The sequence below is a fragment of the Octopus bimaculoides genome, chromosome 8 (assembly GCF_046866305.1).
Source record: "Octopus bimaculoides isolate indiv1 chromosome 8, ASM4686630v1, whole genome shotgun sequence".
Lineage (NCBI taxonomy): Eukaryota > Metazoa > Mollusca > Cephalopoda > Octopoda > Octopodidae > Octopus > Octopus bimaculoides.
Genome location: NC_142935.1, coordinates 31781932 through 31794431, shown reverse-complemented (window position 1 = coordinate 31794431; position 12500 = coordinate 31781932). Strand labels below are relative to the sequence as shown.

The 12500-nt window shown below is 38.2% G+C and overlaps 1 protein-coding gene across 2 annotated transcripts in view; it reads left to right on the top strand.

The window, feature by feature from the left end:
- LOC106881999 (low-density lipoprotein receptor-related protein 2) overlaps positions 1 to 12500 on the top strand; it is a 146098-nt gene that overhangs the window by 113791 nt on the left and 19807 nt on the right. For both annotated transcript variants that reach the window (XM_089356328.1, XM_089356329.1), the window contains 7 exons: positions 2123 to 2293; positions 3434 to 3657; positions 4312 to 4554; positions 5712 to 5951; positions 8492 to 8617; positions 9708 to 9953; positions 10392 to 10514. In XM_089356328.1, the coding sequence (XP_089212454.1) occupies positions 2123 to 2293; positions 3434 to 3657; positions 4312 to 4554; positions 5712 to 5951; positions 8492 to 8617; positions 9708 to 9953; positions 10392 to 10514 (1373 nt within the window). The remainder of the gene's footprint in view (positions 1 to 2122; positions 2294 to 3433; positions 3658 to 4311; positions 4555 to 5711; positions 5952 to 8491; positions 8618 to 9707; positions 9954 to 10391; positions 10515 to 12500) is intronic.

The following is a 12500-nucleotide window of genomic DNA, read 5'->3' as shown; positions in this document are numbered from 1 at the left end:
ACTTTGTGTATCATCAAAGACATTCCAAGTATGACCATTCCATTATTTTTTTTTTTTCCTGTATTCCCAATGTAGCCTTTCTTTTTCAGAAAGTAGGATGGGATTTGAGGAGGATTCTGATTGCTATTTTTAGCAGGTCAAGCAACCCTGTACAAGTCCGTTCATTATAAAACAGTTGATGAACCCTTTTGATACCAACCTGGCTGAAACCACCTCTGGCTCTCTAGTACAAAAATCTAGTTTCCAAATTCTGAGTTAAAATCTTCCACCAAACCTTAGTCACAATTCATGTTCCTAACACTAGCTGAATGATAACTAAGTTAGTTTACTAAATCCTTTGTTATATTCAAAATAAATTGAAAGAATCACAGAGCATCACAACAGAAACTTGGTAACAAAAGGGTCAAATATTGTCAGTCCTTGGGTGCCAACATGGCCATGTGATTGAGAAGTTTGCTTTACGGTCAAGTGATTCCAGATTCAATGCCTTTCTGTGGAACCCGGAGCGAATAACTTCTAGTATAGATTTAGTGTGAGCCAAACCTTGTCAGTGAAATTGAATTGAAAGAAACTATGTGAAAGCTAGAAGTAATGAATTGTGAGACTCGTTAGCACCTCAGACGAAATGTTTAGCAGCATAACAGAATTTCTTCTCACTCTTTCGGTTCTGAGTTCTGATCCCATTGAGGTCAACTTGGCCTTTCATCCTTTCTGGGTTAATAAATTAAAGTACCAGTCATATACTGGGTCAATGTGAGTGAACCTTCATTTCTAAGTTTGAACCCTCCAATGGACTGGCATCCATTCACAGTTAATAGAATAAAGTACCATTCAAGTACTGGAGTTGATGTGACTTGAACCCTCCAATGGATTGACATCCCCTTCAGGGGGAAATGTTGTGATCTTGGTCGCTTATATGCTATGGAAATTAGGTAACCAGTCTTATCAGTCATAAGGTTCAAGGAAATCTTTTTAAAAAAATGCAACAGCTGATCAAACGGATGATATATATATTTCAGGTAACTTTTAGTGGTGCGGTTCTATATTTAAGAAATGAGGAATTATGTACAGCTGGGGGGTACATCAACCGAAATGTTGTGTTAACAAGAAACAAGGTGAGGACAAATATCTGTCAAATGTAAATAATGTAACTTTTAGTGGTGTCCACTCTTTAGCAAGTCCAGTTCTCTGATTTGAGAACTTAATACCTGTAGGTGTTTTATTCCCTTCTCATCCCCTCCTCAAGAATTTTGGAAACCCTAGAAAAGCAGTTGACATCAGCCTTAAAATTCTGCCATTAAATTTTAATGCCATTAAAAATAATTGGCTTCACCAGAAAGTTAATGATTTATATCTCTTCTGGAAGTGTGGTGAAGCTGGGGAGGAATATGAAGTCGGTCTTGGCAGCAAATAAACTCAGGAACTGGAGAGTTGGTGTTAAATGTTCAACTGACATCTTCACATGCACAATGAGTTATAATAGAAGTCCATTGATAGGAAGTGAGAGAAACCAGTTGAAAGGTTGCAGATCATCCTGTTCTTAGTACCAAGCCCAGGACACCAAACTCACAACAGCCTTGTCCACTTAGAGCCAGAAAATTTACTGATTAGTGTGTGGTTAGCTCAAAGTACTGAGCTTCATTTTTTCATCATCATCATCATCATCATCATCATTATTATTACATTCCTTATTAGGGTGATGAATTAGCAAAATTGTTAGATAATTAGGAAGAATGTCTTGGGATATTTGTTCCAGTTCATTGCACTCAGAGTTCCAGAGCCACCAACTTCAACTTTACCTTTCATCCCTCTTTGATAGTTAAAAATCAAGTACTGGCATCAATATAATCTACTAACAGGGGAAGAGCTGGCAAAAAAAGTACCAGATGCATACTGGGAGTTGATCTAATTGACTGACCAACTCCCCCAAAATTTCGGACCTTGTGCCTAGAGTAGAAAAGAATATAATCAACTTGCACCCTGCCCTTCAAAACATCTGGCCCTGGACCAACGTTTGAAACTGTTATGCTCATCATTTTCATTAACATTTTTTTATCAATTTCATTTTCGTTATTCTCTTCCTCATCACTTTGTTAAATACAATTAATCATTCTTTTTAAAGGTACCTGTACTTTATCGATAATCCTTCAAAATCATGGATAGGAAGGATTGGCATGGATGGCTCAAACTATCAACGTTTGATCACAGATGGTCTCGGCTCCCCAACTGGTTTAACCATCGATTTTGAGAGTGAACGAATGTGGTGGGCAGATGCCCACTTTGATGCGATTGAGTAAGTATTCTTTGTTTGGAGTTTGCATTTTTTTTTTCTTTCTGTAAAGTAGTGATTATTAAAATATTTATTTATTCCATTACCATGAGCAAATTTAGCACACAAGAACTGTATGGAAGCCCATTGTGTGTGTGTGTGTGTGTGTGTGTGTGTAAGGGCCTTAAAGTTAATTTAGCAAAAAACAAAATCTTAGTAAGTAGGAAAGCAGACAAATCACAAATTTTCTCAGGTAGATGGCCCTGTTCAATAAGTAGAAGAGGTGTGAGTAGAAATTCCATAAGGTGTTCTCAGTGTAAGTTATGGACACATAAGAGGTGCAACAATATCAGAGGAAGGTTAACAGGGAACCTATTTTTTGTGTGTGTTTGTGGAAGGTGCACAAGTACAGTAAACACGAGAAATGTACAGAAAATCCTGTCCATCAAATGCCTGTGGGGATACCTAGAATTAATTGATAGCTTCTGTTATCTAGGTAACCAAGTCAGTAGCAGAGTTGGATGCTCTGAGAGCAAGGCTGCTAGACTAAGAATAAGCTGGGCAAAGTTCAGACAGTTTCTACTTTTGTTGGTAACTAAAGGCCTCTCCCCCAGAGTGAAAGGAAGACTGTATGATACCTGTGTATGAACAGCTATACTATACTGCAATGAAATATGTGCTGTGGCCTCTGAGGACATGTGTAGGCTTGAAAAAAATGAAGCTAAATGTAACAGACGGATGTGTGTGTGTGTGTGCATTGAGGTTACTAAACGTAGTGGTCAGATGTGGAGTGTCACCATATGTCAAATGCAGGATGATACAGCATAACAACAGCATTGAAGAGGAAAAGAAAAATGTCCGTCCTCCACCACTATTTGAGGTAGTGAGCTGTGTTCACAAAATTGTTAACAGCAGACAAAATGCCTTGTGGTATTTCTTCTGGTTCCTTATATTCTGAGTTCAAATTCTAATGAGGTTGGCTTTGTCTTTCATTTGCAGTGTCAGTAATAATAAGTACCGGGTGAGCCCTGGAGGTGGTGGGGTGTCAACGTAATTGTTTAACTGTCTTCTCTAAAATTGATGGCCTTCTACTATGACTCTTTGTCACTATACAACATTCCCACATGAAGCAGCCATTTGTTAATAATCATTTTGCTTTTGTAGATATGCCAATTTGGATGGTACTAACAGACAAACAGTAATGAAAGAGAACGTACCATTCATTCACTCACTTGCAGTGTTTGAAGACTGGATCTACTGGACAGACTTGAATCACCTGAGCATAGAAAAAGCACATAAATTCACTGGACGTAACCATACTATTCTGCGGAATATGACTCACCAACCAAGTAACCTTGTTGTGTTTCATTCATTACGACAAAAGCAATGTTAGTGTCTTATGGTATTTCCATGTTGCATGTTAATATGTTTTATCTTTCTTTTATCATATACTAGTTTCAGTCATTAGACTGTGGCCATGCTGGGGCACAACCTTGAAGAATTTTTAGTGGAATGAATTGACTCCGGGACTTATTATTTTGAAGCCTGATACTTATTATGTTGGTATCTTTTGCTGAACCACTAATTTATAGGCACATAAACACACCAGCACCGGTTGTCAAATAGTAGTGGAGGACGAACACAGTCAAAGAAATACATAGATATACATACATACCACAGGCTTCTTTTGGTTTCCGCCGGCCATATCCATTCACGAGATTTTGGTCAGACTGAGGCTATAGTAGAAGACACTTATTCAAGGTGTTACACAGTGGAACTGAACCTGGAACCATGTGGTTTGGAAGTAAGTCTTGGTCATTTATCTTGCCTCCATCACCAACAAAACAGTAGATGAAGTGATGCACTGTTACATCACGTTCCCCCATACCACCACCACCACCACCACCACCACCATCACCACTACTACTACTACTACTACTACTACTACTACTACTACTAAGAGTTTACTTAATCTATGATACACACATTTCAAATTTATAGTTTTGTGTCTCATCTTTATATTTCTTATTTGTTTATTACAGATAAAAATCCTTGCGGATCCAATAATGGTGGATGCAACCACCTTTGTCTCCATTCACCACCTGATGACTATGTCTGTGCATGTCCAGACTTTTTTTTCTTGGATGCAGATAACAAGACATGCATTGCCAATTGCAGCACTTCTCAGTTCCGTTGTGGAAAGGGTGATGCACGATGTATTCCGTTCTTTTTTAGATGTGACAAAGATGTTGACTGCCATGATGGCTCAGATGAATTAAACTGTCGTAAGAATATTAAAATAATAATCATGAAGAATATTAATCCTCAATAATTAATCCTCAATAATTAATCCTCAACATCACCATCATCAATATCATCATTATCATCATCATCATCATCATCATTTAACATCCATTGTCCGTGGGTTGGACAGTCTGACCAGGGCTGGTAAGCTGAGGGGCTGCACCAGACTCCAGTCTGATTTGGCATGGTTTCTATGGCTGGATGCCCTTCCTAATGCAAACCACTCTGAGAGTATAATAGGTGCTTTTTCGTGCCACCAGCATGGGTGCCAGTTGCATGACACCAATATCTACCACAACTACGAGTTTGCTTGGCTTGATGGGTCTTCTACTCAAGAGCAGCGTATTGCCAGAGGTTTCTCTCATTTGTCATTGTCCCCGTGAGGACCAGCATTTGAAAGGCGATTTTTACGTGCCACTGGTATCAGCCACATTACCTCCATAAGGCCCAATGCACAAAAGGTGCTTCTTATGTGCCACCGGCACAGGTACCAATTACATGACATCAGCCATGACTATGATTTCACTTGGCTTGACATGTCTTCCCCTGCACGGCATATCACCAAAGGTCTTGGTCACCAGTCAGAGCCTCTGTGAGGCCCAGTGTTTGAAGATCATGCTTCACCACTATATCCCATGTCTTCCTAGGTCTCCCTCTTCCACAGGTTCGCTCCACAGTTAAAGATCAGCTCTCCTTTATGCATCTGCCCTCTTTCATACATATCACATGACCATACCAGCGCAGTTGTCTCTCTTGCACACCACATCTGATGCCTCTTATACCCAACTTTTCTCTCAAGATGCACACTGACATTGCACATCCAGTGAAGTGCACTGGCTTAATTTCTTTCAGGCCTACGCATGTCCTCAGCAGTCACAACCCATGTTTCACTGCTGTGTAGCATAGCTGTTCACACACAGGCATCATACAGTTGTGGGGCATAGGCAGAGGTGTTTGTTACTGTGCTATTCTGCAAAACTAGTCTGAGCTTAAGTACCCTATCGCATACCCTGATATATATAAATATATATATATATATATATAGAGAGAGAGAGAGAGAGTCGGGGAGATAGATACACACGCACACACTTAGATATGTTTATGTGTAGTATTTTTCTATATATGGCTTTTATTTTAGCGGAATCCACATGTCAGCCACACACTTTTACCTGCAACAATGGAAACTGTTCATATTTCTACCAGATATGTGATTCAAAAGATGATTGTGGTGATGGATCTGATGAAGATAGGTGTGACGAAAATTACTGTGCCCCCTGGTTCTTTCACTGCAATAACGGCCGCTGTGTGTACCGTTCCTGGCAGTGTGATGGTTACAATGACTGCTTGGATAATTCAGATGAAGACATAGCCCTTTGTGGTGAGAATATTTTCATTGTTCCTTCAAATAAATTATTTGGCATTTTATCTTGCTAGATTTCCATTTCATTTAAACCCTTAGTATTCAGAGAACTCTGTCAAATGTAAAGCCTATTTATTCAAATAGTTTTGGGATCTATTTCAAAACGGGGGCACCAGTATTTTCTTAACGAAACACTTTGAAACTTGGGACACTGGTAGAATGTGTCATATAAAACATCTTTTACTCTTAGTCTTCTTAACAAAAAAACGTACATCGCAAGTTATTCCATGTTAAAGTTGTCGTATTTCTGTAATTTCAACCAATCACCGACGTCTATTCAGCTTAATAGAGTTACTGCTGGGCGGTCATAAAAATGTTATTCCCCGTGACATATTTCATCCGGTTTAATCGTAATTTATACGCATATATTGTTTATATAATAAATTACGCTGTGCGTATCTATGTGTGTAACAATTTTAGAGTTTGGATTCTAGAGTTAGGGTTAGGGTTAGGGTTAGGGTAAACAGTCTAGTTAGGGTTAGAGTTAGGGGATTAATACGATATACACCGTTACAGCGCTAACTGTTTTCAACTGAATAGACATCAGTGATTAGTAGAAATTATCGAAATAAGACAATTTTTTACATGAAATAAATTCGAATACAAAAATTTTTTTCTGTTCTATAACACAAAATAGATAAGTATACGAAGTTTGAAAGTCTTTCGGTACCAAAAACACTACATAAAACATAAATGAAAACTGGTGCCCCCGTTTTGAAATAGATCCTAGTTTTGTTTTAATCACAGACAATCTCTTAGCTTTAACATTTCAATGATGTGATTGTTTATTTTTAAAATGGTGTTGTAGGGTAAGTGTGAGAGGCCAGATCTGATCAGTTTGAACATAAAGCAGGTTGCATATTAGGACCACAAATAGTCAGTTGAAATGCTAAAGGGTTGAATGTTCATTTTTTTTTTTTCCTGGATTCCTTAATTTGGCATCACAGATTTTTTTTCTTTTTTACCTTCTTTTACTTATTTAAGCCATAGGATTGCAGCCAGCCTGTGGCTCTGCCTTGTTTGGTTTAGTCAAACAAATTGACTTTTTTTCCAAGCGTTGGTGTTTATTCCATCAGCTTCACATAATCACATTACAATTATTAGTTCATCATTTGACATGTTTGCATTCTGCACTTGATTCAATTTTTGCCCCACAGACCAATATTATTAGGAGTATAGAATGAAAGCTCAGTCTAAAAAACTTAATTCATTCCTGAATTACAATGGTAAGAGTTCCAGTTGATTCAATCAACGGAACAGTCTGCTCATGAAAGTAACATGCAAGTGGCTGAGCACTCCACAGACACGTATACCCTTAACGCAGTTTTCAGGGAGATCCAACATGACACAAGAATATGACAAGGCTGGCCCTTTGAATTTTTCCCAGCTGAGTGGACTAGAGCAACATGTAATAAAGTGTCTTGCTCAAGGACACACTGTACCTTTGGGGATCGAACTCACAGTCATGAGCTGAATACCCTAACCACTAAACCATTGCACCATCACTGGAAATGGTGTCCTACCATGGAATGGTTGGGAAAAGTGTTTCATGTGAGTTTTGAAGTGTGAACAAGATGCAAAAGCTGTGATGAAAGAAAGGCTGACGAGTGGAATCAACAGGGCCAGAGTGGAAATAGTAGCATGCTTTCTATTGTCTCAAGGAGCAGCTTTAGAGTGTAAGGGTCTGTACCCTCATCATCAGCATCATCACCATCATTGTTTAACGTCCATTTTCCCATGCTGGCATGAGTTGGATGGTTTAACCAAACCTGGTAAGGCCAAGGGCCACACCTGGTTCCATTGTCTGTCCTGGCATGGTTTCTACCCTGTGAATGAATAAATCTTTGCCGTTATAGGGACAGGCATGGCTGCGTGGTAAGAACTTTGTTTCCCAGTAGCTGTATAGCACTTGGGCAAGTGTCTTCTATTATATCCTTGGGCCAAACAAAGCTTTATGAGTGGATTTAGTAGACAGAAACTGAAAGAAGCCCATGGTACATCCATACACACACACATATATATATATATATATATATATATATATATATATATATATATATACACACACACACGCAGGGTGTAACAGGTAAATTAAGACCATTTAAATATTTTTATTATAATTGGTATAACTTGGAAAAATCAAACCCTGTAAATTTTATGTTTATGCCAATTTATTATGGAGTGTTTGACATTTATTTCAGTTAAATTTGACCTCCATTCCCATTCTTTACAAAATGGTACACATGCCTTAACTACTTCTTCCTGCCATTTACTTTGCAGGGTAAGTGTAAGAGGCCAAATCTGGATAGTTTGGATCTAAAAGTGGTAGAATATTTTGGCCAGATATGGCCAGTTTGAATACAAAACAGTTAATATGTGCAAGGGGACCCTGCAATGCTGATCCCATATTTGTAGCTATAGAAATTACAACTATAATATTTCCTATATTTTCTATAATATTGCTGAAAATGGAAACTTTCTGATTTCTCTGAATCCAGCTCAAAGATCATGTGGAGTCCATGAATTTACCTGTGATAATGGATATTGTGTTCCTGAGCATGACAAATGTGATTATGAGAATGACTGTTTTGATGGTTCTGATGAAAGTCTTGAACTGAACTGTGGTAAGTAGACTAAACCTAAACATGGCAATTTATTTTGCCAATTCTCTTTTTTCTTTCTTAACTGTTTGGATGATGAGTTGTAATTGATTAGATGAGATGCAATTAATTAGCACATTTAGATTGTTGATAATCTGGTCATCAGCAGTTGTAAAAATAAGTAAAAATCTTTATAGCCAAATACCATGGCTGCATGGTTAGAAGCTTGCTTTCCAATTATTTGGTCCTGGGTTCAGTCCCACTGCATGGTACCTTGGGCAAGTGTCTTCTGTTGTAGCTGCAGGCTTACCAAAGCCTTGTAAATAGATTTGGTAGGCAGAAACTGAAAGAAGCCGGTTGTATATCTGTGTGTGTGTGTGTGTGTGTGTGTGTGTGTGTGTGTACATGCATGTAGCTGTGCATGCATTCATGTGTGTATGCTTTCATGCAGGCATGTGTGAGTGTATGTGTGCATGCAAGTCTGCATGCGTGCGTGTATACCCTTGCCTTGACATCATGTGATGTTGTAAACAAATATCCCCATCATACAAGTGGGATTATTATTTATGTCCTGTCTTCCAATGTAAACCATGTCTGGTTTTGGGAAAATATTTTCCTTACTTGGAAACAGGTGAGAATTGGTGACAGGAAGAGTATCCTGCCATAAAAAAAATCTGCTTCAACTAAATTCCGTCTGATCCATGCAAGCATAGAAAAGTGGCTGATAAAAGATGATGAAGATGATGATGATGATATCTGCATCACTAATTTTAATATTGATCTTGATGAAGGCAGCAAACTGACAGAATCATCAGCTCACTGGCCAAAAGGATTTACAGCATTTCTTCCAACTCGTTACATTCTAAGTTCAAATTCTGTTGGGGTTGATTTTACTTTTCATCCTTTCTGGGTTGATAAAATAAATACCAGTTGCATACTGGAGTCGATGCAATCAACTTGTCCCCTCCCCTGAAATTTCTGGCCTTGTGCCAAAATTGGAAACCAATGCTGATCTTGGTGGAAAGAAGAGTGTATTTTGCATGGAGTTTTTTTTTTTTTATGGTATATTTAATGCTTTTTAATGTTATGAACATTTTTTTCATTTAATTTACAGCTAATCAAACATGTCCTGAGACTTCGTTCCAATGTGAAACTAACTATCGATGTATACCTCTCACATATGTCTGTGATGGTTACGATAGTTGTGGTGACAATTCTGATGAAAAACCGAGCAACTGCAAAAAATGTAATGAAACCAAGGAATTCAAATGTAAAAACAATGTCTGCATTCCAAAAACCTGGGTTTGTGATTCTAAAGCTGACTGTCGAGATCGTTCTGATGAAGACCCCAGCTATTGTAGTATGAAACTTTACTTTACTTTGAATACTTTAGTTTATCATCATCATCATCATCATCATCATCAGCATCATCATCATCATCATCATCATTATTATTATTATTATTATTATTATTATTACTAAATGCTGTGAGTTGGCAGCATAAAAACTGCATCCCTCTGCCAAGCCATGTCAAGCCAATGTGACAAAGTAGGCTCATCAAACTAATATCATCTCAAACTCAGTTTCACAGCCTCCACGTCAGACTGTGGATGGTGGAGAGAACATGTTGAGGCCTTTGTTCTGCAATGCTCTGAACATAGGCAGTTCAAACCTATCCAATCCAGTTATAGAACAGAAAATAGGCTTTTGATTACCATAGATTGTAAAGGTTGAGTCTTCATTTTTACCTTCTTTCTGTTTTCTTTATCTCACTTTTTCTCTTCTATCAAAACTTTAGAAAACAAATATCGTGATTGTACTGAAGCTGAATTTCGCTGTGACAATCAAAAATGCGTCCTAAACAAGTGGCGATGTAACCAATATGACGATTGTGGTGATGGATCTGATGAAACTAACTGCGGTAAGTTTTGGCTTTTCTATTTTTAGTTTTTTTTAATTTAATAATCTGGTGGAAGAGCAATGGCCATGGATTTCCCAGGTTCTCTGAAACTGATGACATCAATACATTTAATGTTCCACTCGAACAATTGCAGATGGTGGCTGGTAAAACGTGGCAGATGAGAAAAATGAAATCTGGAAAGTTAGTGTTCTGGTGAGAAAGGGCCGATTGAAATAACTGGTGTCAAGTATAGGATGACCAAAGTAGAAGGAGTGATGAGCAAGGAAGGAGTGTCTTAATGGAGATACAATGCAATCGACCAGGTCTGAGGAACAGAGGCCACTGTAGAAGTGATAGAAAATTTATCACTCCTTGGGCATACCTAATGGTATGCCCCTTGGTAGCACTGCTAAGTTATTCATAATAATTCCCGACTCAGAAATCCTCCTAAACAGACCAGCCAGTTTGTCCCCTCCAGCTGCTAGGGCTTCCCTGATAATGTCACACTCTTACCCACTTGTCATCCTCTTTATGTTACAAAAGCAGACGTTCCAACAGCATTGTTTATCTGAGCAGTGAGTGCCAGATGATAGGTGCCCAATCTTGGAATTTTCTTGATGCTGTACTGCAGCTCCCAACTGTAAAATTTGTGCATTATAAAAGGAAGACCACACCCATTCATCAACGAGGAAATTTCACAAATGGTGCAGCCTCAGCATGTGTCTGCACATTAACAGCCACATATGTTGAGCCTGCCTTCCAAAGCAAGAGAGCCCCCAGTTGCTGTTTAACTTTTGCTCAGTACACAACCCAGCTTGAATTTGTCATTTCTTCTATTGAGTTTCCTACTTGAAAAATAGTTTTGGTTTACAAACATTTTGGATGACAAACAGCCTTCAGGAATAAGTTAAATTCGTAAATCAAGATTCCACTGTCTATGAAAAATTCTTAATTGATTCTCTAATAGTAATGGAGGGCAGAAATAGTTAAATGCACATTAAAATGCCTTTCAGACTTTACATTATGAAAACGTTCATTTCTTTTATATCAGTGCTTTCCAAAATTATCTTGTTGCAGGAACCCAAGATGAATTTCTCAGGGATTCTAAGCAGACTTAGAAGTAAACTTAATGAAACAAAAGTTGCTTCAGAGAAAGTATTTATTCACATGATAAACAAAGCATATAGTAAAATATTGCTTGGAAAATAGTGAATGCAATTTTTTTTATTAATTTTTATGAAATTTTATTAAAAAGAATCTTATTTTCTGGCACCTTAGAGTTTGGTCATGGAAACGCAAGAGTTTTTCATGAAACTCTGGGACTTTTTTTGGAACCTAATTTAGGAAGAACTGCTTTATATTATGAAAATGTTTGAGAAGGTGTCTGGCTTAATGGCTAGAATATTCTGCTGACAGTCGTTGTGAGTTCAATTCCTGATGGCACATTGTGTCCTTGAGCAAGGTCCTTTATTTCTACTTGCTGCTCCAGTTCACTCAGCTGGCAAAAATGAGCTGTACCTGTAATTCAAAGGGGACAGCCATGTCACATACATTGCGTCATGCTGAATCTCCTTGAGAACTACATGAAGGGCACATGTCTCTGTGGAATACTCAGCCACTTGCATGATAATTTCACAAGCAGACCATTCTGTTGATCAGATCAACTTGAATGCTAGTCATCATAACCTATGGAGAGTCAGGCCTTTCAAGGCTAGTAAAATGGTAGAGCTTATTCCAATAAACATTTAGCCTTTCTTGAAATTTACAAGACATTATTATTATCGTTGGTTACTGGTAGAGGTGCTAGCATGCTGGGCAAACTGCTTGGCATCCTTTTGTCCATCCATGCACTCTGAGTTCCAGTTCCACAAAGGATGAGTTTGCCTTTCATCCTTTTGGGGTCAATAAAATAAGTACCAGTCATGCACTGAGATTGATGTAATTGACTTACCCCCTCCCCCAAAATTGCTGGCCTTGTGCCAAAATTTGAAACCATTATTATTGTCC